The sequence below is a fragment of the Papio anubis genome, chromosome 18 (genome assembly GCF_008728515.1).
Source record: "Papio anubis isolate 15944 chromosome 18, Panubis1.0, whole genome shotgun sequence".
Classification (NCBI taxonomy): domain Eukaryota; kingdom Metazoa; phylum Chordata; class Mammalia; order Primates; family Cercopithecidae; genus Papio; species Papio anubis.
In genome coordinates this window covers 9,339,110-9,366,133 of record NC_044993.1, presented here as the reverse complement: position 1 = coordinate 9,366,133, position 27,024 = coordinate 9,339,110, and the positions used below count along the sequence as shown (strand labels likewise).

General features: G+C 47.7%; 1 protein-coding gene across 1 annotated transcript in view; it reads right to left on the bottom strand.

Moving 5' to 3' along the window:
* Positions 1-433: 433 nt before the first annotated feature.
* Positions 434-27,024, bottom strand: part of CDYL2 (chromodomain Y like 2) — an 84,621-nt gene continuing 58,030 nt past the window's right edge. The window contains exons 3-6 of the mRNA XM_009196921.4: positions 22,433-22,605; positions 14,361-14,571; positions 10,560-10,703; positions 434-7,040 (exon numbers count right to left, since the gene is read on the bottom strand). Coding sequence (XP_009195185.1) covers positions 6,882-7,040; positions 10,560-10,703; positions 14,361-14,571; positions 22,433-22,605 — 687 coding nt within the window. The 3' untranslated portion in view covers positions 434-6,881. The remainder of the gene's footprint in view (positions 7,041-10,559; positions 10,704-14,360; positions 14,572-22,432; positions 22,606-27,024) is intronic.

The window sequence follows — 27,024 nt, the reverse complement described above, 5'->3', positions numbered from 1 at the left end:
CAGTATGTATGTGAAAGAACTTTGTCTAAGTCCATAGTGACAAATATCATTGTTAGTCATGCATGGAAGCTGGGATTGTCCAAGCTCGAGCTCCAGAGAGGTTTATCTCTAGTTGAGGAGGCAGTCCCTGGTACAAGGAAACATTCTGGAAACATCAGGGAAGGGGTAAATGCTGATATTAACCCCCTGAAAGATCACTCCTGTGCCCCCCAGTTTTGGGGTCCTCTGGCATCAAGTTGTTGCTCCCACCTAGTTACTGCCTTCCTGAATAATTGAGGCCTCCTGGCCAAATTTGGGTAGTTTCTAGGGAGCAGAGGCACCAAATTCAGGTGCCCCTAGAAGGCCCCCAAAACTTCCCTGTTCAGAAACCACAGAATCTACTCACGAAATTTATGTGCAGCCTGCAAAAGGGGGAACACAAGCAAATGCAGACGAAGTTTCAACCTTTTTATTCAAAGCAGCTTCTCACAATGTATAAATACTGCATATTAGCACACATGAAAAATACAACTTCTAAGGCACCCAGAAATGTGTTCATACACGTTACAGGACCATTCACAAAGAGAGTGTACAATTTGCTCTAGACAGTCAGCATTTGATAAATCAGAAGATTATTATCCCTCAGTACTGCACCCAGTCTCAGTAAATATTTACAACATGGTGAGAAGGGGTCAGCTGTACCTGCTTTATAATTCTATGAAGTACTCAGACTTACAAATATTCAGAACTAGTTAAAGACTCTCCCATGATAATCTGGCAAAATAAAACAAGTAGCCTAATTTTGCAAAGGTCTCGGTGGATTTTGGTGTATGCTACATCCATGATCAAATCCAAACACTCCTAGGGTGGGTTGGATAAGTTTTTGGTAGCCTGCTTCATTATCAGAAGTTTGGTAATAAGCCTTACCAATAGAATACCACTTCTTCAGCATCAATCATTTCTCAACTGGTCAATGGATCAATGATTTCATCACGAATGAGAATGGAGAGAGAACTGAAGACAATTCTTCTCACACCTAACAGGAATTAGAATGGGTCAATGAAGAACAAAAGGAGGCAGACATTTGGCAAGTGCAGGATCCTACTGTTCAGTATAGACATGTCTGAAAAATTCTTACCCTGGAGGTTCATATTCAGATGGAGGAGTCTACACTGGCCAGATAACCTGGAGGAATACCAGGCCTCCACTTTTATGCTATGGATACAGGCTTGGGACTACACAGCAGAAACACCAACCTGAGATAGTGAGCTTCAGTTAGAAACTCATCTTTCAGAGCCTTTTCAATATGACAACGAATCCCTCTGTATGGCCAGCCAGGGGGAGCATGAGGTTGGTGGAAGTGAGCAGTTTCTCTGCACCATTAAGCATGCACATACCTGTCTAGATGTGCCCACAATCTATGAAACTCAGGCTTTGTTAGAATAATGGAATTCTTTGGTCCTCGGTTTTATGAAAGGCAATATTGTCACAATCCTGTCAACATCGACATTGGCAAATGACTTCAAGCTGGGACTAAGGGCACAGGGACAAATTAAATACTAGACGGGAAACTCTACACATTCCAAACTTCTAAGAGTCAGCTTCAAGAGCTCCAGCATCAGGCTAGACATAAGAGATCCAGATCAGGCTAGATGTTGGATCAATGAGATAAGGTTAAGCCATAAAAATGCCAGAGTTGAAGTTGAAAACTAGATATGGGTTTTTCTGACTGCCACACACACTGCAAAAATTTAAAGCAAATCTCCATCTTAATGGCCGATAAGTTGACTTTATAAATATGCACCAGAGATGAACCAAATAACTTGATTTTAGCCATATGATAGCCCTGGATTACCTTATGCGGACAACCAAAAGGAATAATAATTTCTTTCTAAGTCCAAATTCTAGTTGGTTTTATTAAACCCCAAACATCGTGGATACACTGCCAAGGAGTTCCATGATTTATGCTCTAGAAAACCAGTCCTGGATAGACATATTCAGCTGATACGTTATGTTCTACATCTAGTTTGCCTTTGTCCTGCTAAACTCCAGTTTAGTATGGCTTGATACATATAGTTCATTGATAAGACACTGAGGACACATGGGAATGCTGATTGTGTAACTAAAATTGACTTCAGATTGTCTACACAGTAAGACTCATAGGTAAACTTTGTTAACATCTCTCAAGCAGTGCTGAGCTTACCCAGAATGGACGTTTCCAAGTTATCTACAAGGAAATCTGGGGTCAACTGCCAGGGTCAGGAGCAGGAAATGCCATTTGTTCAGAACAAATGATGGACCAGCAGCCTTCCCTATGACCGTGTCTAGACCATGTTTACAGTATGAAGGTGACTCTGGAAAACCTGTCCTTGGTCCATTCTTATGGCCAAAGACAATCACCAACGTGTCTATCTGGTCCCTGCCGCCATCAACTCAATCAAACTCTTCAGACTAGCCATGAATGAACAGACTGTATTCAGTCCATCAGCACGGCTTACATTGCATGGAGGAAACAACCCGTATTACCCTTTTTAAATTTTTTTGCAACAAGCTTAAGGCTCTGTTCACAAACTCCATCAACTGCCACACAGTGAGAATTTATGGGGAGATCTTAAACTACTTATGTAGTTGCAAAGTTGAAAAATTTACTGATCCTAATGGTAAGGCTTATTCACAAATTCAATACATTTTGAAATTATACTTCAAACGCAATTACTTCGAAAAAAGATTAACCTGCTCTCCAACAATATAAGAGCATTATATTCTAATGAAAAAAATTGGCACCAAACCAGTATGCTATTTTTCGAAAGAACAAGTGATATTAATGAAAAATATTGCCTAAAACGCATATCCTAACTTATCACAGAAATATAAAAGTTTATATTTTGAAAATATATACTGTATTAAAGTCTGTAAGCATTTCAACCAAAATTTGCAGAAATAACTAAGCAACACTTATCTACAACAAAAATATACATGCAAGACAACCCCAAATGGTTTCCCTTAAATATCTACAAAGGCAAAGTGTAGATTTTTAAAGATTATACAAAACCATTTACAGAGAATAAAATAAAATACTTAAGAAATCTCATTTAGAGTCTTAAATACTGTGTATATTAGTGAGAGTGTCTAGACTAATATATACAACAGATCTAAGTATCTGAATACAGAAAAACAGAAGATAAGCAATTCTGCATTTTAAATATTCACTTAGGAAGATTTGAAGATGTTTACATTTGTTTCTCTCTGTTAAAAAATTTCCACAGAAACTAGATTGGAAAATTTCATGGATGTGACTAAATTCCAAATTAAAAAAAAAGTTTACAAAATTTTTAAAACCAACATTTAATGGGAAATGCAATTCAGCATTCAGTGAAGGCTATTTTAAAATGTGGATATTCAGAGATACAGTTGCATTGTTCAAAGTCTATTGTGATTATTATTTTTCCATCCTTATACTAAACTTCACATGGGAAAAACATTTTCATGCTTCAGAGAGAACATTTCCTAGTTTAATCTATACCAAACAAGAATGAGAGTTGAAATCAATTCTCTACTACTTTCTCATAGCTATCCCCATGTCATTCTTAGTGATTTTGAAGGCTGTTACCCACAGACATTATTTCTATGCTGGAAGGGGCACGTAAGTACATCAGCATTAGGCTGTGTCTTCCAAATGGTGAGGAGGTCTGACCACCTTAACAAAAGTTCTGCACAAAGTCCTCTCGGAATAGGGTTGTGAACTCAGATGGTCCCATAAGACGCTGAGAGTGAGCCATCACCGGGGTTAGGGCAGAGAGGGAAGGAGAGTTCCACTGTATGGCTAACAGGATGGGAGGGAGTGGATTGCCAGAAAGGTCCCTGACTAAAGAGGTGCCCTCAATTGCCCACCCACAGCTATTCTTCCAAACCCAAAGGTAAACTGCAGGACAGGGCTGCCAAAACGAGCCACAATTCCTCAAAGACCTGCCCAGGCTCTTGGGAGTGACTTATGGGGGAAGGTAGGGGAAAATGGTAGAGAGAGGGGAGAAAGGATCCCACACATAGAGAGGTGGCCCTGTGGTGGAAGATCAAAAATGAAAGTCTGAGCCCTATCTCCGGAAAGCTATTATGATAAACCCTGACACAACCAGAGGTCTCGTATTTTCCATCTCAGATCGATTTGCTGTAAGTTACTTGGAATTCACCCACACATTATCAAAACAACTACCCAGAAAGTGAAAAATCCAGTCCACCCTGCAGCAAACAGATTTCACCTGCTTTCACCCAATCGGTGGAACTGACTGCATGCAAACAACCAAAATACAGACTTTCACCACTCCCGTTACACCCAGGACCTGTGAATTAACAGCAAGAATTCCACCTTAGAAATGGTTTCACATTCCTACCTTAATCATCAGAGATCCTTGAAATGTTTCGAAGTTTGGATTTGACAGTACATCCAAAGCTGAAGCATTTCTACTTCTTTCAAGCAGGGAATGAAGGTGGACTCCGATCTAAAAGAATTTCTAAACATCCCCTTTCTTGTCCAAGGAGAATCCTGACCCCACTTCGACAGATGCTGAATATAACCGTGCCCAATCAGAAGCTCAACAGAAAAGAAGGGGCTCTTTCTAATGAGAATTTAGCAGTAGTGAAGACACTGTCTGCCACAATATATAAGAACCAGGGTCATTTAAGGGTTTTGGAAAGTTCACATTTGCTTTCTCAAACGAGGCGATAAGATCCAGGTAGAGTTATGACGACAGGCATTTGGAGAAAAGTAGGTGTCTCCCTACGGTAACTCCCTGTAGGACAGGTCTACTGTCCTTACAGGATCCTACATGGACAAAGGGGAGGGTGTACAGGACTTCAATTCCATCCTCCTCTGGCTGAAGGAGAGGTTTCCCCTCCTTCCTGACCCTCATGAACTCTTAAAGAAGACAGGCTTTCCAGGGAGGGAACCAAGGTCATCAGAAGGACCAGTAGTCCAGATAAAACTTGAGGGTCACTGCTTAAAGGACCATGTCTCTAGATCTGGTCTAGACAATCAAACTGTTCTTTGAAACTCAAAGCTCAGGGCCACGAATACATTCCACCTGTCCTGCCCAGGGCACCTGGTTGCCTGCAGAAGACAAAGGACCACACAGAGTTACAGAACTGTCACCAGGACTCTCTTCTGAGCCTGCCTCACCTCCACCAGCTGTGCTCACCTCTTGCTGCCTTATTCCACTCTCTTCAAAGAAGGGCCAAGAAAGGCTGGTGCCCAACAGGAAAGGGGAAGAAGGGGAGGGCCAAGGGCTTTCAGGAACACTCAGGGGCTGTGATGGAAATGAAAAAAATCTCTCCATCCTGAGAATCTGAGAATCTAGCTTTCTCTGGGTGCTTGACCCATGGTTTAAACCTTAGAACACACCTCTTCCATTTGTCTGCTCTCAACTTGAGGTTTATACCTTTCTCCTCACCACTCAAAACCACAACTCCCAACGCCTCCTTCTCTGTAGTTAATCCAGGGACTTGAGTCTCATGGTCTAACACAGCTGTTGGAGCCCCCCTGCAGCCCAGGGGGCACTGGGGCAAGGAGATCTCATCCCTAGTCATTGCTCCCTATGTGCATAAAAAAACTAAAAAAAAGATGGGTCATTTCAGCTTCTGGGGGGAAAAATTCAGACCTCCAGACAGCTTAGCAGAGTGGGAACTCTTCCCCAACCCCCTGGAAGGCCAATACCAGAAATCACTGATCACATGGAAGCAAGAGACTGCAGAATCCAAGTTCAGTCATTTGCCCCAGAGAAAAAAGTCTTACTCTAGACAATACGCTAGGTAGGGCCTATCCCCACCCCTGCCCAACATCACACAATTTGGGACTCGTTCTGTTTCAGGATCGTTCAGGCTGAGAGGGCCCTTTATCTCCTTAAAGACAGCACAGGGAAGAGAAAACTCTCCCAAGATGTCTTCTACGGACAAACCTAAGGAACTAGTATTCTATTATTACAGCTGAGAACCGTTTTACACAGAGGTGCAGCGCTATTCCTTTTGTCCAAAGAAATCCTTCTGTTTTCATCTCTCTAAACTTTACTTCTACATAGTTCATTGCTAGAATGCACCAAACGGCATGAACCTTGTGTGGGATTTGGTCCAGGGCAGTATGAAAATAGTATCTGTGTGAACAACAGACATCGCAATATATAAACAAAAATAAATAAATAAAATAAGTCCAAGGAAAGAAAAAACATTTCCCTAGTAGTTTGTGTTTGCAAAACTAGCTTTACATATAATACACATAAATTATCAGAATTTCCACTTACATTGTTTTAAAAATATATATTTAACAAAACATTTCTAAATGTACAATATCTGGGTGTGTAAATCACTCAATTGGGTTTTAAGACCAAGCCCAAATAGTCACACAGATTTGCATCGGAGAGGAGACTGAAGCCAGGTGTGCACAATCATTTTGCTCATTGGTCTGGAAATTCCCTAAGATTGGTCGTCCTCTGACACCTGATCTAAATACAACTGGAGAGAGCCATGATGGCCAAGTCTCCAAGTCAGAGGCACTGTGTAGACACAGCCTGAGTCAGAAGAATGGGAAAGTGGTCTTCCCCTTCCTGGACCGTGATGGTGCATTTCAGCAAGTGGGGAAAGGACAGCGGCGCTTGGCGGAGCCCTGGGAAGATACAGCCCCGGAGAGCTCTCTGGCCAGGTAGGGCAGGGAGTGGGGGGAGGCCAAGTATGCTGCATTTTCCATCCATTACACAAAATCAAACCAATGAGGAGCAACCAAAGGACACGAGGAAATGGACACAACCCTAGGTATAAAGAGACACCTTGACAAACTCCTTGGCCGGGGCAGACACTGTGCTTTGGTTTCCAAAACACAGGGCAGAGCTAGAAGTTGGGGGCCCGTGAGCTGGGGCCCCTCAGACTTCATAAATTTTGTCCTGCAGGTAGCTGAAGAGGGAGTCCAGGCCTTTGGAGGAGCTCCAGAGCTGCTTGAGCATGAGGCATTCCTTCTCATTCACGTCTTCCAGCACCGATTTCAGGAAGCTCCGCACGAGGCATTTGGACTCCTCTAACACCTGGAGGGAAACAGACAGGCCTGATTAGCTGGACACCGGCGACTCTGCTCCAGAACTAGGTACCTGGCCCATGGGGCACTGGCCAACTTCCCATACTCACAGCCATAGAAGGCTGCCTCCTCCAGCCTGGGCCTTCCTAGTCCCATGTATCCGGCACGGTCATGAACGGATCCCATATGTGTCAAGGCATGGAGCCCTGAGGCCCTGGGATGGCTCAGCGGGGCCCATGTCACCCCAGATCACTAGAGGCTTCCCTGTTACCCAAGGGTGACACAAACACAGAGTCCTTTTCTATAGGTGTAATGAAGAAGTGTGGGAGACACTACTACCGTGATTCATTTTCATGATCTGTTGGCAGTAACTCAAGGATCACTGAGAACACAGAGTGAGACGATGACATGAACAAATGGTTGTCACAGTATCCATACAACCCAACCCAAGAGCAATGCTCCATGTTCAGGCTACAATGTTAGTAATTATGGTAGTAACAAGCAATAACACTCAAAGCTATCACCTTCATAATAATTATAGTAAGGAGTAAAAATCATAGGAATGAATAACAATCATCACACCTATAGTAATAACTGTAGTAAGGAGGAATAATAATCATGGTAATTATGGTTATAAAGGTAGTAGCTGCTGCCAACAGCTATGATAAATGATCATAAATGATCTATGATTATTCATTACTAAACTATTGCATATATACACATATTATGTATTATATACATTATATACACATGTAAACACATGTATATATGTAAACACATATATGTGTATATGCACTATAATATATACATATTATATTATGTATATTATAATATATAATTATGTATATGTATTATATATTATATACAATATATACATATTAGGTATATATAGCATTACTCCTACAGTGTTATTACTATGATTATTACTACCATGATGGTAGTAATCTATCATCATAGTAATGAGTAATCATAGTAATGAGCAATAATCATAGCAATAAGTCACAGCAAAAAGCAATAATCATAGTAACAATAGTAATAATCATAGTAATGAGTAATAATCATACTAACAGTAGTAATAATCAGTAATGAGTGCTAATCATAGTAATAGTCATAGTGAGCAATGAGCAATAATCATAGTAACAATAGTAACAATCATAGTAGTGAGTAAAAATCAGAGCAGTAATAGTAATACTAATCATTGCAATGAGTAATGATTGTAGTAATATTTGTAATAACTATAATAATGCCACTATGATCACCATTAACAAACAGGATCTAAGAGAAGTACTTTTCCTGAATTCTTTCATTTACTTCTCATGATAACCCTGCAAGTAAGTAGTCTTTTGATTCCCATGTTACAGATGCAGAACCCAAAGCTCCATGATGTAAAGTGGCCCAGGGTTGCCTGACTACTGAGGGGTGAAGGAGTAGGAAAACCAGGTCTGGCTGATTCCAGCAGCCACGCAGCTGCTGCCCTCTGGCAGAGGTACGGCCAGAAGTGAGGCCTTTGTGCACATTTTGCTGGCCTCCACCAGCCTCTCCTGAAATGCCTTCAAACAGCAAGAAGTAAGATGGCAGCTCCCGAGCTCCAGCAGGCTGGAAGAGGCTGCAGTCTCACTCCCCTGCCTGGTCTGGAGGCTGAAGATGGTGGGATGAGCTGCTAGACCCAGCTGGCTCTTTCCCCGTGGAATGACCTCGAAGAGCACCATCTCCCGAGGCCATGGGCCTCACTCTGCTGGAGTAGTTCCTTTCTCAGGAAACACCCCTAACACTCCTGAATTCACAGCTGTTGGCAGCAGAGACCTCCTTGCAGCATTCCTTGTTCTAAAAGCCTGCCCCCTCAGGTGTCCTTCAACAGTTGGATTCACCTGAGGGCCTCTTCCCTGCCACAGAACAGGTCAAACTCCTCCCTGCAGCTTCCAGGCCAGTCTCCCACCGTCCTTTTCAGTCGCACGTTTCCTGGCATTCCCCTGCCACCCAACCGCATGCCGCTGCCTACACTCCCTGTGATTTCCTGTTTTTAGTGCCCTCACTCTCGCTGCTTCCTCTGCTTAGAATTTCTACCTGTCTTTCCATGAAGATGACCCCAGGGTGATCAACCACCCCTGTTTGCCCAGGACTAAGGAGCATATGGTTTGGCTGTGTCCCCACCCAAATCTCATCTTGAATTGTAGCTCCCATAATTCCCACATGTTGTAGGAGGGACCCAGTGGGAGATAACTGAATGATGGGGGTGGTTTCCCCCACACTGTTCTCCTGGTAGTGAGTAAGTCTCAAGACAGCTGCTGATTTTATAAGGGGTTCCCCCTTTCGCTTGGCTGTCACTTCTGTCTTGTCTGCCGCCATGTAAGACGTGCCTTTGGCCTTCGCCATGATTGTGAGGCCTCCCTCAGCCATGTGGAACTGTGAGTCTATTAAACCTCCTTTTCTTTATAAATTACCCAGTCTCAGGTATGTCTTTATCAGCAGCGTGAGAACAATGGGGTTTCCTGGGATGCAGGATTTTCAGTCCTCAAACCAGGACAGTCCCAGACAAGATGGGGCAAACTGGTCACCCTAGTCATTAGTAAGATTAAAAGAGAATCCACGTGAAGAGAGTGAAGAGATCAGCAATGCCTGTGGCCCACGTGAGTGTTCACTAACAACGTGGAGACTGCCACCCCCCACCAACACCCTCACCCTGAGGGCACCATGTGTTCAGCCTGCAGGGGGCAGGGCTTAAACACAGTAGGTGCCAATAGACAGGGATGAGGCCCGGCAGGAGAAGCATGACAGCCGGGTGAGAACACAGGCAGAGGGAGACAAAGAAGGGAGGGGCAAGGGTCTGGCCCCAAAAATGCACCCAGCAGCTCCCCGTTTCTCAAGCACAGAGCAAGTCCTAGAGCCTCAATCTCCCAAAACGCCTCTCTCAGCTCCGGAACCGGCCCTGGGGCTGCAGGAGTGGCCTTGCCTCCACCTTCTCACAGGATATTCCCCTGCTGTGCTCTGAGTGACTGTGATCAGATAAAATCAACGCTTAATTAAAAACCACTGCCTCTGCGGAGGTGTTATTTGTTTATGTATTTTTCAGTGCATCTTCAAACAGTGACATTTAAATGTGCCGAGCAGTCGGTGGAGGAAAGAAATGAAATAGAGGCACGGTGTGTACAGCTTTCTCTAGTCATCTCCGGACGGGTTCAGTACTTTTTGTCCTTATTTGCCTTTGCTTCTCGTTTCTTTGAAAGCTATAGATGTTTTGTGCTTCTGCATGTGTTTAGGACTTTCTTTGAAAGCAGTGACGCTACCCTAGAGTATCCATTTCTCCTGTGAGGTTTCTCTGCCTGGAGATGATGGAGAATTTGTAACAATGCTGACTGTCTCCCTCTGATTGAAGCTGTCAATACTGAGAAGAGGCATTTGTTAAGTTGGGTCTTTTGCTTATTCCCTGTGTGACCTCTGGCAAGTCAACGAAGCCCTCTGAGCCTTGCTGTCCTCATCTGTAAAATGGGTCTATCATAAGGACAAGCACGCAGGAGGCGCAGGAACTCACCACAGCACTGCAGGATGCCATCTCCTTGACCCGCAGCATGACCTCCTGGCTGAACGTGGTGGGCCAGAAGACCTGCGACACCAGCCCCCTGCTGCAGGCCTCCTGGGCGGTGAGCTTCCGCCCACAGAACAGCATCTCATTGGCCTGAAAAAGCAAAAGCAGGCGAAGACTGAGGGCCTGGAGGTCCACCCATCTCCCTCAGCTGGTCCAGGGCTTGCCACCTGCAACCATCCCAGTTCTGGAAGGCATCTCACCTTCCAGATCCTTATCTTCTTTTGGGGTCAGATAAGCTTTGGGAATTGCATGGGAATGTTTGTGTCCACGAGCAGAAGGTTCACATCTTTCATGAAATTCCCCAAAGGAGCTGAGTATTTGCTGTGTCTCTGTATGCCCCATGCCCGTCCCCATTTCTGGCGGCACACACATGGGCATGGATTGTGGGTTGGGTACATTTCAGAGCCGATGACCCAGCCGTGATGACGTCATTGGCACTGAAATGTACTCAGCTCACAACAGCCCAGGGATAAAGAGACGCTCCCTTCTAGATAATAAAGCTCAAGTAGGGTTTGTAGCTGCAGGTGTGGTGGAAGAGTCTTTCTTCCTCTCTGACTGCAGGCCAACATCAGTGAGCCCCAAGGACCATCCATGGCTGTGTCCCTGCCTGTGGAGAGCTGGGGCCACAAGGAAAGGAGAAACAGGAGAAGAGAGTGAGAGAGAGAAAGATTAAGGGAAAGAGAGAGAGACCTGTTGTTACTTGAATTCCCAAGCCCTGTCTCCCCAAGGGAACTGCCACTTCTGGACTTTCCAGCTGGGAGAACCATTAAGCTCCTTTTTAAAAAATTGAACTGGTTAAAGCGCTTCCATCACTGGCCACCAAAAAGGTCCTGAATAACACCACAATACCAAGGCAGAGATATGCATCTCTCCTAGTGGCTCAGGGCTGGGCAAGGGCACTGCCCAGTCATGAAGGGCAGAGAGCAACCTTCCCTGGGCTCTGGTGACCTGGGATATCTCTGTACCACACTCCCCACAGAATTTCCTTTTGCTTTGAAATTTGCAGCTGTCATACAAGGTCTGGGAGAAGTTACACAGATAAGGTCCCAGGCACAGACAGAGAACGTGATAGTAATAAGCTGCAACTTACAGACAGTGACTGATAATTAGGGCGTAATGGTCAAATCCATGTGATAGAGTCCGCACGGCCGGCAACGCCTTCCCCACCTGCTCTTCTCTCCTGCCTCTATGTGCTAGCTCCTCTTGGGCTGGTGTTAAAATGCCAGGCACTCTCAGGCCTCCAGAGCTAAGCGTAAGTTCCCCTACTTGGTTCTGGTTGTCACCGATGGTTCACGATGACCCAGAGGACAATCTTTCACGCCAGAGTAGAGGGCAATCTTTTATGTCGATAATAAGTCTTAGCATATGCTTGCTTGGTTCAAGATCTGAACACAAATGGAGGCCTTGATGCTTTCTGAAAAACACCTCAGTCCAATGAACTCAGTAGAAGTTTGCAAATGGCCATATCTGCTCCCATGAACCTGGATTCAGATCCACCGGAAGCTACTCCCTGGCAGGTGCGAGGTACAAGGCGAGGCCTCCATTCATAGGGAAGGGCTCCTGGCCACCCCTCAGACACCACACCCTGCAGTGCCCTCTCTGAAGAGAGAACTTAAGGGTATCATCCACAAGCCTAAGGATTGAGAGAGAAAGGGGATTCTTGAGTGGAAGTAGGGTGTCCCTGGTGAAGACCCATAACATTTACAAACAATCCACTCTACAGCTAAGAAAACAAGAACATAAACAGTTTAGTTACTGATGCGTGACTCTGGGCAAGTCACAACGTCGCAAAGCCACAATCTTCTCTGCTGTCCAAGAGGCATCATGACAGCACCAAGCTCCCAGCACACTTTGCAGGGCTGGGGAGGCAACACTCGGCCTTTTCTCTGGGGTTTCAGGGCTGGGCCCTGTCACCTAAGGGGTGCTTCTCTGGCAGTTTTGTGCGGTCTCCTGTGACCTATGGCATCTGCTGGCAGATGCCCCCAGTGGACCCCGGGCAGACCTTGCTGAGGCAGGCACAACACAGAAGGCCCAGCACCCTCCCTGGCGTGCCAGGCTCGCAGGGGCCACCCCACGCCACTGCCATGGCCTCGTCCCTCCCCTCTCCCCACCATCCTCACCAGGACCCAGCCACACTGACCTGACCACACTCAACCCAGGGCCCGCCAGGCCCACTCCCTTCTCCGTCCTTCCCTTCATGCATCCTCTGCCTGGAATTCTTGCCTCTGTTCAAATGTCACCTGCTCAAAGGGGTCCTCTCTGAACAAGGTGGGACCTCCTTTCAAGACACTGAGCTGGGGAATAGAAGGTCTGAAGAACAGGGTTTTTGTTCACTCCTGGACTCCTGGTGGGTATGGCGAGCTGGGCACTCAGTGGATTTGTAGCATTTGAAGAAAGGGAGAGAAAAAGGGAGCGGACTGGCTAGAGGGGGCTGGAAGGAGGGGACTCCCTGAGAACCTTGTGAGATCCAGCTGGGACCTGTGCTTATGAAATAAGTATTAGCCCATCGGAGCTGAGTTCAGAGTTCGTGGCTGCTCTGAATAGCAGAGGCTGCCTGAGAGTCCACAGGGGAGGAGCCGTCAAAGGAAGCCCAGATGCAGGGGCATGGCACCTCCAACGCTTACTCGGACAAGCTACGCGTTCGGAACCCCTCCCTGGTCCTGACAGCCAATTCAGATTCACCCCTCATCTGAGGGATGAATTGAGGGACCTATTTAATAACAGGCTGGGTTTGGAGCACATACAGTGGAACCAGCCAGTCCGTGCTCAAATCCCACAACTGGCATTACCACTGCATGCCTTTAGACAACGCACTAAACCTCTCTAGCCTCAGTCTCCACATCTGCAAAATGGGGATCACAGCTGTCCTGCCAGGGGTGTGGACTGCATTGACAGCCCAGCCCAGCACACAGCAAGTGCTTCCTACGTGCCAGCTGTCATCACTGCTCTCCCCTGTCCAGACTTGCTTCTGGATGTTGGTGTAGAATCTGACCACAGCTTACAGTGGACTCTGCCACCTCCATTGGACAGTGGCTGTCTGCGCCACCTGGTGACACAGCTAACTTCTCTGAGCTTAACGTTCCATCTGTAAGATGGAAATCGCAACCATTTCCACACGGGGTGGAGACCGCTTTGTGTTCACTGAATCCTTTCCCTCTTCTTGCTGGACATGCACTGGGCTACATCTCCCAGCCTCCCTTGCAGGCGCATGTGGCCGGAGGCTGAGTCATGGTCGATGGCACATGAGTGGAGGTGAAGATGCCCCTGCAGGCCTGGCCCGTGAAGCCCTACAGGGCGATGCTTCTGGCTCTCTCTTCTCTCCCATTGGCTGGAAGTGAGAGCACATCTACTGGATGGGAGACACCTGGGTCCCCAAATAGTGTGGGTGACTCCTACATCTATGCTGGACCACACAAGAATAAGAAGGAAAGTTTTGTTGTTCAAGCCACCGAGACCATGGGCTGCTTGTTACAGCACCCAGCCAATCCTAAGACATGCCCTCAGGGGGCTGGAGTGAGGAGTAATTGAGACACCCTGCAGAGTGCATGGGCCATACACTGACATCATCGCCATCTTCTCAGGCCAGGCTACTCCATCCGGCACTGATGGCGTGGAAGATCCGAGGCAGCCCAGCCAGTCCTCAGGCTGACAACACCCTCAGGTTTCTAGCCCCATGAAGAACCCCTAAACCCAAGGGAGAGGAAGGATCCTGCTGGGATCCGAATCCAGGTATCACAGGAGGCTTACCAGTGCGACGCCCAGGATCTGGGGGAAGGTGTAGGAGGAGCAGCCAGCAGGCGTGAGGCGGATGGTGGCGTAGGGCGTCTGGAACCAGGCCTTCTCACTGGCCCACACGATGTCACAGAGGGGCAGGATGGAGGCGCCCAGGCCCAGGGCTGGCCCATTGATGGCCACCACAATAGGCTTCTTAAACTGGATAAAGGCCTTCACAAAGTCCCTGGGAGAGAGAGAAGACGCTCTTGAACAGGTGACTACAGCTTGCCAAGCCCCACTGGAACCCTTGACTCTCCCAGGTGCTGTGACGCACCCTCACGTCGTCAGGGGTGAGGTACCAGGCAAGGGCCTCATTGCCTGGACATGGAACCACCAGCTGTCAGATTTTCTGAGGTATACTGATGGGGTCACTGCATGTCCTGGTGTGCTCAGATTGCCCCGGTTCATGCCCCGTGTCCTAGCACAGAACCCAGTTACCATCTCCTTCCATTCTCAAAAGCCATGGCTCAGACAGTAAGTTATATGGGCACCCTAGATATTGACAGAATTTGTATATATCCTAAGGAAGTCAACCCCAATGTTAAGGTGCAGAACCAGAACCAAAGGGAAGGTGTAATAGGGAGGCATATTTCAACTCAAAGAGAGAAAGAATGTTCTAACATCTCTGGCCAAAGGTGAATGGAGTGGCTTTGTGGGATTCCTGGAGGTATTTGCATTTTAGCTCAATGATTATGCTGGGTGATGTTGTAGGGGGACTTCAAGCTTCCGATGGTGGGTACATGTTGGGAATGATGACATTTAAGATTTCTTTAAAAAATCAGACCTAGGATGGTCAGATTCTGAATTACCTGCAGGGATGCCAGAGTCATCAAGGGTGGTTCTAAAATGCTGAATACAGTCTATATGTTAGGATGGCTCTGACTAAAATCTGTAGGCAGGAGCTACAATCACGGCTACAAGACGGGGCAATATTTTTTCTCCCTGCCCTTCTGCACTGAGCAATGCATGTACCTTTACCAATTACACAGAGCCATCAGCAGTGACCTCTATTTCCTTTGCCTCAGAAGGCTTTTTGCTTTTTCCTGGTTGCTATGTATGATCTATAAAATTTTAATATTCATCTGGACATGGAGGAAAGACACGAGATGTGTAGTAAAGTGTGCATCCTTCATTACTCTCAGAGATATTAGAAACCATAAGAATTCACAAGAATAAAATCCAAATGCCCATGACCTTGATCTGACCTTGGCCTGCCTCAGCTTACCTCTCCAGGTTTCCTTCACGTCACTCTTGCCCCCGCTCACTATGCATGAGCCTCACAGGCCTCTGAGAGTTCTTAGAAAACACCATTATCAAAATTTGCAATCACCCTAACTAATTATTTGCTTGTTTTGGGATTCTTCCTCCCCTTTAGCTCCTTAAGGACACCCAGACGTCTGCCTGGGGCACTGCTCAGCTTCCATCAATATTGGAATTACCACTCAGTAAATAGCTGTTGAGCAAATATATGAGTCTCCCAGAACAAGAGCAAAGACTGCAGAGGTGTGGCAATGGTGAACCAGCTCTTCACCAAACCTGTTTTCCCTCTTCTTCCCGGGGCTACTGGCCGGCCACATTTCCCATCTCCGACTGCATGTGGCTATGACCAAGTCACCAAGTGCTGGCCAAACAGGATGTGAGCAAAAACCCACCCATACCACTTCCAGGTACACATCAAACCTCCCACCATGGCGTCCTCCAAGCCCACTCATCTTGGTGAGCACAACAGTCCTGGAAGACATTTGCTGAGCAGGATGGAAGAAGTCTAGGTTCTTGAGTCATAGGCTGATGGTGACATGTATTTTAGGCTTATGTATCTGAGAAGTACATTTCTATATATGAGGTTTACTTGTTACATCAGCTAATACTTAACTAATACAAAAGTTGAGGCCGGGCACGGTGGCTCATGCCTGTAATCCCAGCACTTTGGGAGGCCGAGGTGGGAGGATCACAAGGTCAGGAGTTCGAGACCAGCCTGGCCAATATGGTGAAACCCCGTCTATACTAAAAATACAAAAATTAGCCGGGCACGGTGGAGGATGCCTGTAGTCCCAGCTACTTGGGAGGCTGAGGCAGGAGAATCGCTTGAACCCAGAAGGCGGAGGTTGTAGTGAGTCAAGATCAGGCCATTGCACTCCAGCCTGGGAAATAAAGTGACACTCTGTCTCAAAAACAAAAAAAAAGTCGAGCTGATTTATCTCTTCTCAATCAATAATGTTCCTTTCCCCAACTCTTATAGAAAGTTGTGGATATCATAATGACATACTGGGATCAGATTCAACTGCGAGAAAGCCTACTTAATGTTCTGCCGGGGTAGGAGGTATCTTACAATCTATGTAAGTCGTCACGAAAGTATGCGCCTCTGACTCAGGCTTGAGGCATCACACTGCCTGCGATAGTGGAGTTAGCCCTCAGTCCCTGCTGGTCCCCAAAAGGTAGTACTTCAGAGAGGGAGTCCTGGTTCCACGACTTCTGATGCTCGGTGTCCCAGTGGCCCAATTCCCGGCATCATTTACTTCCTAACCTGTGGTGAGGTTTTAGGTTAGGTCACTGGTTTTTGCAAGTGCGTTTCACTGAAAGCAATTTGGGGTCTGCAGGGGATATGGACATTTTTGTAGAATCCCTGGGGGTTTGGATGATTTTTGTCAAACATCCCATTCCTGAGTGACCTCATACAATTCCAGAGTCTTAGATCTCAGAGGTGGGAAGGACTTTAGGACTCATGGAGCCATATCTTCCACTTGGGGCAGAATTCCCTCCATAACATCCCAAGGATGCATCACTCCGCCTCTGTTGGATGTTTTTAATAAAAGAGGGTCCACGCCTGTCAGGACGGCCTCCCTGCCGTGGGTCTCTCTGATACTGTTGCCACCTTAGCTCCATCAACCACATGACATCCTTCAGGAATGGACTGCAGCCCTTGTGACTTTCCAGAGCTTTCTTCTGCAGGACCCCAGAGCCTCTCACTCTGTGGTTTCCAACCTGAGATCAAAGCAAGGGAATCAGGGAAGCAAGGGAAAGGGGAGCAGGCATGCAGAGCTCTGACCCTCTATCCCAGCCCCTCCTGTGTCATCCAACCCGCCCCACACTTCATTTCCTTGATATGAAAATGTCACCTGATGTTTAATGAAGGCCACCCCCCATCCTCTTTCTCTCACCTCGGGCAGTAGATCTCTATCACTGGGAGCCAAGCAGCAAACAGGATATTGCATTACGGGCCCTGCAGCTCAGATATCTGATCCTGCTGTGATGGCGGGGCTGCGTGGGGAAGATTGTACCCCGCCTTCCCCTACATCCAAGGCCATCAGGCTGACGTGACCCGCACAGCTTCCTTTGCTCTACCGGAGCCCTGTGGCTTCTGCCTGACAAAGCTGCTGGGCTGCACTGATGTGGCAGAAGGAGCAAGAACTTCAGCATCTGAAAGACTCAGAGTGAAGTCTCAGTTCTGCCCCTAACTAATGGTGAGACCTTGGACAGGGTGCCTGGTCTCTGGAGCCTCATTTTCTCCCTCTGCAAAATGGGAAAATCAACGATGTTGCCCCAGATGGGGAGTTGAATAAGAATCAAAGGAGACGTTCCATGCAGGGTGTCAGCCCAGTGCGGACATGCGGGGAGCACGCCATCCCTGCTGCTATTATTATGGGGAACGCATCTGCTGGGGAGGGTGGACAGAGTCCTCATTCAATTCTCAGATTGGTCTGTGATCCATTCTCTTAGGCTACAGGTGACCCAGAAGCAAAACTCTGCTCACAGGAGTGTCTCAATTTCCCCTGGAGCAATCGGCATTTCTCTTGTGACCCAGTTACCCACTCCCTTTAACCAGGGCCATGGAGGAGAACCCTCCCCCAGCCAAGGCTCAGAGCCAAGTCAGCCAGTACAGAACCAAACAGTGACCACCATCCTGGGGCCCCCAGAGAGGTCCCCAGCAGGCCACTCCTTAGTCTACAACCCACCCCTTAGTCCAGGGGCCCACTCCCTGGTCTTAGACTCAGCTTAGCTAGAAGTCATGGCTGGAAGTACCAGCAGTAGTGACAACAACTGTAATAATAAGTCCAAGTACGTATTAGTGCCAGGAATAGCCCAAGTGTTTCTCATAGAGTATCTTTTTATTCTCCATCCTAGCAACCCACCGGTGAGGCCAGTACCATCATTTTGATTGTTCCCATTTTCTGGATGAGCTAATAGGCTCAGAGAGATCTGTGACACACCCAAGGCTCCACCACCAGCAAATGCAGAGGTAGCTTTGAGCTCAGGCAGCCTGCTTCCAGGTGCCACATGGGCAGCTGCTAGCCAACACTGCTTTCCTGAATACCTTGTTTGAACAAGCCACCTCGTCACCAGAGCTTTCCTCTGCAGGACCCCAGAGTCTTCCCCCACAAGTTCAGAGGAGGCAGCCTCTTTTTGGGGATGGATCCGGGAAAGAGGCTTCTGAACAAACCACCTGAGCTCTCCCCAAATCTGCTAGTTCATTCATCAAACATTTGCAGAGTGATGAGTCCCAGTCACCAGTCCTGGTCACGCGTATGCAAGTTTTCTTTAGGCAAGGATGAGGAGGGGGTGAGAGTACCACTCACGGGGTGCCAAGGCCATGCGGCATGCCTGGTCAGCCCTATTAGGAGCGTGTCCCAAGAGAAGAGATGGGGGCAGTTCGATGTCCAAAAAAACATTTTGGCCCTGCTAGATTTTGAAGGAAGTTCTTTCACAAGAGATTTCTTGTAAGTATCACCTAGAAAATTGACAGGAGCGGGCGCAGAACTTGCAGCATGAATCAAGCTCGTTTCAAAGACAGTGCACTTCCTTCAGGACACCCCTCTGGAAATCCACAAAACATTATCTGCAGAATGCTTCGCGGCCACCTTGTGTCCCCAACTCCAGAGTGTGGCCTCCGAGGCAGCACTCCCAAGCTGGGAGAGCTGGAGATGCCCTGAAAGAGTTTGGTGCTGATGGGCGAGCCACGGTCTCTTTTTAACCCCAGGAGCATCTGTCTCTACACGGCCACATCTTCTGCACCTCCATCCATCTTTGCTTGTGGCTCTCACCGTTCTCATGCCTGTATCACCTCCTTCTTCACCCTCATCCCCTTAATAATCACCTTTTCTCTCTTGCATAAAAATAAGAATCTTAGGTTTCTCTGAGTGCTTTCAATCAGTGGTGCAGAAATCTGGTTAGCACAGGGCAGGTGCTCTCAACCCTGGCTGCCGCTGAGAACCACCAAGGACGATTCACATCAAAAGATGTGCTGGCCCCACCTCAGCCTAAATAACCCAGAGTCCCCTGCGGGTGTTGCCAAGCATCTAGGTCTTGGGAATGCTCCCTTGGGTCTCCCTGTGCTGTCAGGGCTGGGGACCAGTGGTCCAGGGGACATCTCCTTTCCCATGCCCTCATCCTTGCTAGCTTACGAACTACCAACTTCTGCTCCCTTTGAAGCATCAAGAAGAATTCCTCCTGCCTCCGCCATCCTGCCCTGTACGCTGCCTAAGGGGAGCTCACTTGCCCGCTGAGATGGCAAATGTCTGAATTCCACTGGCCGTGTTTCCCCAGAACTACTCAGCTGGGAAAGTCAGGAGCCAGTTTGGGCCGCGGCCCCAGCCACGTTCTCCTACAGTTGATGTTTTCAACCCCATCTGCCTCTGACATCTCTTTCTCCATGAATTTGGTTCTCAAGAGTCCAGAGATGCGTAGATATCACGCTGCAGACCCCAATGGGTAGAGGCTATGGGGACAGGAGGGAAGGTTTTGCCCCTCAGCTTTGATACATCCAAGACACAAATGCAGGGACAGGCCAGAGAGATGCCACCCTCACCAGAGAGACTGGGCGTGCAAAGCCAGAGGAAGGAACCATTCGGTGGGGGTTCTGGGGAAATCCATCTGAGACCTGACCCCCTCGATACCCTGTTTCTGTTCAGCTTCCATCCCTTCAGTGACCCAGCTGCAACACCTTATTCCTGCATGCAGGAATGACCCCCTCGCCCACCCTACGCTGGGACAAGCCTCATCACTGTCAACTCAGGGCTGGCCTGGGAGTCCCACCTTGCCTGCAGCTGTCTGGGAGAATCTGTAAATAGACCCATCATCAAAGGTGAACAGCTGCCCACCAGAAGGAGCAGCCATTGAGGATGCTGGGCGAGGTCAGGATGGGCCCTTGCCTGAGAGGAGAGCCTGAAAAGATGAGGCTCTTTGAGCTGCTAATGATTTCCTTCCAGGCTCTATTAGTTTCCCAGGGAATAGTCACCACAAACCTGGGGGCCTAAAACAATCAAAAGGTATTCTCTCATAGTTCTGGAGACCAGAACTCCAAACTCAAGGTGTCGGCAGGGCTGGTTCCTTCTGGAGGTTCTAAGGGAGAAGCTGTGTCAGGCCTCGCTCCCAGTTTCCAGTGGCTGCTGGTCATCCTTGGAATTCCTTGGCTTGAGGCTGCATGACTCTAAGCTCTCCCTTTTCTGTCATATCACCTTCTCCTCTGTCTCTGTCCCCTCTTACGAAGTAAGTTCTCTCTGCGTCTGGCGCCCACTCCAACCCAGGATGATCTCATCTCGGGACTCTGAACTTAATTACATCTGCAAAGAGCCTTTTTCCAAATATGGTCACCTCCACAGGTTCCAAGGATTGGTACATGGACATATCTTTTGGGGGCCACGCTTCAACTCACTACAAGGGGTCTGGATGCTAATGAGCTGCGCATGCATGGAGTGAAAACCAGGGGCTGTGTCAGTCAGGTTTCCCGGGGCTTCTGGAAATCCAGCTAAGGCCTCCACTGAAATTTGTAAACCAGATAAAGACCATGACTGAGGCTCCACAGGTCACAAAAACGGGCACTCGGTTCTCTGGGTGGGCTGTGGTGGTCTCATGCATGAGAGAAGCACGCTGGAAATGCTGCGGTCCCCCTTCGACACATGGAAAGGCAGTAGCGAGAGGGCATAGCTGGGACCAGGCAAAGCGCAAACCACTTGGGCACAGCCAGGAAGCCTGTGCCTCCATAACCACAACACCTTTCACATAACAGTGCCCAGGCTCATTATGTCTCTTCTGGCAAGAATTCTGCAACAGCAGACATGGGTATTTTGGAGTAGGGGCTCCAATGGCTGCTTCACCCTGAAGAGGGACTCAGAATTCCACACACGAGTGCATCCCAGCATCACCTCTTGGAGACAACACAACCCCTCAAAGCCCCCTATAGCCACGTGGGAATCGGCCTCCCTGTGTGTGGCTCTTCCACAGAACTATGGAGACTGGAGGCCCCAGAAAATCCCTGACTTACGGCCTGAGGCTCTGTGACACCATGTGGAATAAATGTTCCTTCTCATGTGACCAGGGGCATTCCTGAAATGTGACTTGTCTGATTCCTAAGCAAGATACAGCAGTCCCTCCCAGGTGAACACTGGTTGACAGCTGTAAACCAGCTAAACAGCCGTAGTGTCTAGAAATGACACTCACTTGCTTTTGATATACTAATAAAGAATGGAGAAATAACTACCCTTCAGTGTCCCAAAAAGGTTCTCGTTGTTGAGTCACCCCCAGGACTTTCGCCCAGGGGCAATTAGAAAGGGGGGAATACCCTGTATCCCGTTGGGTCTGCAAACACACAGGTGCCCAGGGAACCCCTCCATCAACCTCCCCACTGCTGCGTTACGACAGTGCTGGGACACACAAACAACCAGACAACCAGACACTCTCCCCATCAGGCAAGGGGCGGGAGTAGTGTGGATAACACATGGCCATGACCAGACTCAGGCCTCGATAGCAAATAAAAAATCTTTCTGATCAAAAGAATGAAAGTGGGATCTAACCTAGAGGGCAAAGCAGCCCTAATTTTGGCAGGACTATGGTTATAGATAAAAATATAGGATGCCCAATTAAAATTTGAATTTCAGATAAACAACCAACATTTCTAAAATGTAAGCAGGTCTCAAATATTGCACAGCATGTACTTATGCTAAAATTAAAATTCCCGGTTGTTTGAAATTCAAATGTAACTGAGCAGCCTGTATTTTCGCTTGGCAATCCTAGGCAGGATCCCAAGGTGTGGGAACAGGAGCACAGCTCACCTGATGGCTTCTGCAATCCGAGTGCTCTCCTTTCGCCGGTCGCTGGACAACCGGCCAATTAGGTAGGAATAATCCAGGCCGCTGCAGAACACGCTACCCACTGCGCTGAGGAGCAGCAGTTTGCTGTCGTCTGTGGCTGCGTTGCAGAGCGCTCGCCGGACTTCTTTCATGATCTGCCGGCAGAGATGAATTTGCAGGGATAAGTGACTGTCCTGTAAGCCTGAGGCTTTCAGACAGCAAGACAGCCAGAGGCCTGACCCCCTGAGGGGAGAGGCCAGGGAATCTGCTTCTGCCTGTGCAGGGAGCCTCCCCTGAGTGCAAGCATGAGTCCAGAGCAAGGAGAAAAACACTTATCACAGCCAAAGCCCTCCAGCACCATCCCCAGAGCAGGCAGAAGAGTGCTAATAAGGAGGCAGTGTGGTCACCGGCTGCGGATCTGGAAGCCTGGCCTGGAGTTGCTCAATCCCTGGTAAATCTCTGCAAATCTTGTTCTGGCATTTGCTTATTTAGCCCTTTACAAGACGTGGAAAAAATCCGTGCACAGCCCAAGTAAGGGATGTAAGCCATCTCTAGATGACTCAATTTGATTATTATACACCCTTGCTCATCTTTCATCCAGCTAATACCCCACATGGTTTGCAGGTGCCACATGGCAACTGGGCTTTGGCATCAGATCCAGACCTGGGTTTAATGTCCCACAGGAGTTCCAAGCCCCTGGTCCAAATTCTGGCTCTGCAACTTACTAGCCGTGGGACCTGAGCCATGCTGGTTATTCATCCTCAGTGTCCCCATCTGTAAGTGGGTGGACCCACTCTCAAGGTCTCCAGCGAAGAATAAGTGAAAGGAACGGTTATGCTATGGCCACCTGCAGATTCACATTCCTGGGAGGTAATGATGAACTCTGGATAAAAGGCATTTTGTTCCTCCTCTGCATGCCAGTTAAGGTGCCATCTGACATGGAAGAACTGTGCCGGCCACCCTGCCATCATCGGACAAGTTCCCCTTATCTCCTGCATGTGTCTCCTGCATGTATGCCCTAGGATTTTTAGGACTCTATGACCTTGTCTTGGGCAGGTGGAGGGCAGGACAGAATTTGGGAGATAGACACAGGTGCCCTCGGTAAGTGGTCAGACCAACAAGTGCTACCTTAGCAGTGAACATGTACTGCAGGCCAGGTACCCTGCTACATGGGCTCCAGCCTCCCCAGCACCAGTGAGTAGGCACTATTCTTACTTCCAGACCAGGGAACAGATGCTAGAGAGGTCGTGACACTAGTCCACGGCCACACAGTTGGTAAGTGTTAGAGGTGGATTTGAGCCCTGGCCTGGCTCACACAATGCCTAGTCTATGCACGTTGACACTGCAGATTCCCACTGTCTGGCCATCGCCTTTCATTCATGGAGAAGGAGGGCAGTCAGCCCCAGAGCAAGCAGCCAGCCCAGGGAGGGACAGGCAGGGGTGGGGCAGCTAGGAGAGCCCAGAGCTCCCAGTTACCACCCTGCAGCCTTCTTTGAACGTCTTGCCTGGGCCAAGCGCATATTCACCTAATCACCTTTGCACGTGCCAATCTCCCCACTCCTTGTGGGATTGCCCAGGCTCCTTGATTCTGAAAGTCCTTCTATGACCCACCCTATTCTCCTCCCCCTATTCTCCCTTGCCCAGCACCCCCATTTGTTTCCTTCCTTTATCATACATTTACCTGTCTTACCTACTACTTATTTGTTTCCTGCCTTTTATGTGTCCACACTTGCTCAACTGTTATTTTAATAAAGAAAGGAATGGCATCTCTCTTATTCCCCACTGTATACTCAGAGCCTAGCACAGTGCCTGCGGTATGGTGGACACTCGAGATCTGCTTGTTTAATCACCCTCATTAGCTCCTTTCCTCAACTTCAGAAGGAAACTAGGCAGGCTGCTTGCTTACCCACCTAGAAGCTTTTACAAGGCCAACTCAAGGCCTGCGAAAATCATTTAAAAGACTGAAGACTTTGCCACCAAACAGTGTGCACCCCATGAAGGCTAACTGTGTTTCTGCTCTTCAAAGGCATGCAGCCAGGCTGTTCAGCTCCTCATCCCACGAGGAACTATTTTGGATGAGCCTGAAGGTTACAGATCACTTGCCCATGAGTACTTACACCCCCAACCCCTTGTGAGGTGGGCATTATTATTAGCTCCATTTTACAGAAAAGGAAACTGAGGCTCAGACAGAAACATGACTTTCTCAAGGCAACGTGTCAGGAAGTGGCAGAGCCCGCGCTAACGGACTGGCCGGCTCAAAGTTTCCTGCTGAGATGGTTCAGGCTCTTTCTGCCCCAAGCACTTTCCAACTTCACTGCTCAAAGTGTGGTCCTTAGAACAGCAGCATCACACCCCGCAGGAGGTGGCCAGAAATGCAGAGCCTAAGGCCCCAGCCCAGACTTACAAGGGGTTCCAGAAGGTCAACATGGGCCTCTGGGTCTATGGCTGGGCACAAGCTCCACTTCTACCCCACAACATCTTGGGTAATCTGGAGTGAAATCATTAGCCTCTCCTGGTCTCTCTACCTGTAAAATTCAGAGCTACCTCAGATTAACCAACAAAGAAGATGCAAGTAGACTGCTTAGTGCGGTGCATGGCGCATATCCTGCAAGATGTCCCCTTTTATATACTGACCCTACAGAACAGGTCGGGCTCTGCTCCAAGCGCTTTCAAACCTCACTATTCAAAGTATGGTCCTTAGACCAGCAGCTTCACATTCCCAAGAGCTGGCCAGAAATGCAGTCTTGGGCCCCAGCCCAGACCAACAGGATGAGTCTCTGCATGTTCATGGGACCTGCAGGGAATTCATGTGCATGTTACTGTTTGAGAAGCGCTGCTTTACGATGTGAACTCACTTAGCCTTATGAGGGAGTCACTTGTTCAAGCCCCATTTTATGAATGACAAAACCAAAGTAAGTGACTCTGAGAAGTTTACAAGTATGGGGTGGAGCTAGAGTAGGACTTGGGAAGTAGGCTTTGGGGCCCATGTCCTTCACTGCAGGCTAGGCTGCCTCTCAAAGTACCAGGGCTTTTCATCTGAAGACGTCCACATGATGGCAGTCTGGCTATGGGAGCAGCAGGGAATGAGCTCTGTGGTGCTCAGGGGAAAGCAGACCCTTCTCCCCTCCCAGACTGTGGATTTTAGGATGGAGCCAGGGTCTGAAGCTGATCTCCTGCCACATGCTGCGTTCTGAGGCCCAAGCATCATTCAGACCCTCCAAGTCTATGTACTAGCTGAATCAACCCCGTTACAGCCCTGCACACTCCCCAACTCCTTCCAATCATAACCTTGCAGCAACACTGCACATCTTGACTATACAATGGCTCTTGGGTGCCTGGTATTCAAAAGGACTCATGGCAGTCTGGCCAGGCTGAAAATGTGCAGGCTTTGGAGACAAGAAGCCTACGATGGAATTGGCTTTACCAGAAACAGGCTCGGCCCTTCTAGTCCTTCTGCTACCTGTTTGCCATACCATAGTCAGGACAAGCCACTCCAGCAAATAATTTATTTTTGCTGCAGGAAAACTCTCCCATGAGAAGCTAAAACTCCAAGCCTGCCTTGTATGTGGATTTGAAGTTCTGAGTTACCACATCCACATGGGGAATAATCCACAGATAAAATTTGACACAGAAATTGGACACAGGCTAGTAATATCCCTGAGGTGTCTGATGGAAATGAATGTAAAAGTACTCTGGGGAGAAACTGCAACCCAGACTGCATGGGAATTATACAGGAAAAAAAATCCTAGCTGAAGATGAGCTCACAATCAAAAATCACAAAACACTTGAGAAAATACAAGCTGGCACACTCAGCAAATGAGAGGATTACCTAACATGACTTCAAGTAATAGAAGAATCCAAAAGAGACTGTAAAATAGGGGTGTTTAAAATAATCACAGAGAGGAAGAGAGACATGAACAATAAGAAAAGAACAGGAGAATATGGGGAAAAAATAGATTTGAGGAGAAAGAAACTTCTGAAAATGAAAAACAAGTCATGGACGTCTGCTGAGATCAACAGCAGATTAGGTGGTGCTAAAGGGAGCATAAATTAACTGAAAGACCTGAAGTAATTGACCAAAATGTAGCACAGAAAAACAGAGATAGAAAATATAACGGAGAGATTAAAGACAAGAATGCTAAGATTTAAAATAGGTGCTGTACGGATTCTATCAGGAGATCACAGAGAAGAGGAGAAAGTCAATATCGAAAGAGATAAAGGATGAGAATTTAACAGAATTGATGAAAGATCCACTAGTTTCCTAAGGCTGCTATAAAAAATTACTATACATTTGGTAGCTTAAAATAACATAAACTTATTATCTTATAGTCCTGTAGGTCAGATGTCTGATGCAGGTTTACTGGGCTGAAATCAAGTTGTCAGCAAGGCTGCATTCCTTTGTGGAGGCTCTAAGGGAGAATCATTTTCTTGCCTTTTCCAGCTTATAGAGGCCACCCACATTCTTTGGTTCATGGCCCCTTCCTCCATCATCAAAGGCAATAATGCCCAGCTGGGTCTTCCTAACTTTCTCAGTTTGTGTCACTCTGACAGATTCTTCTGCTTCTCTCAACTAC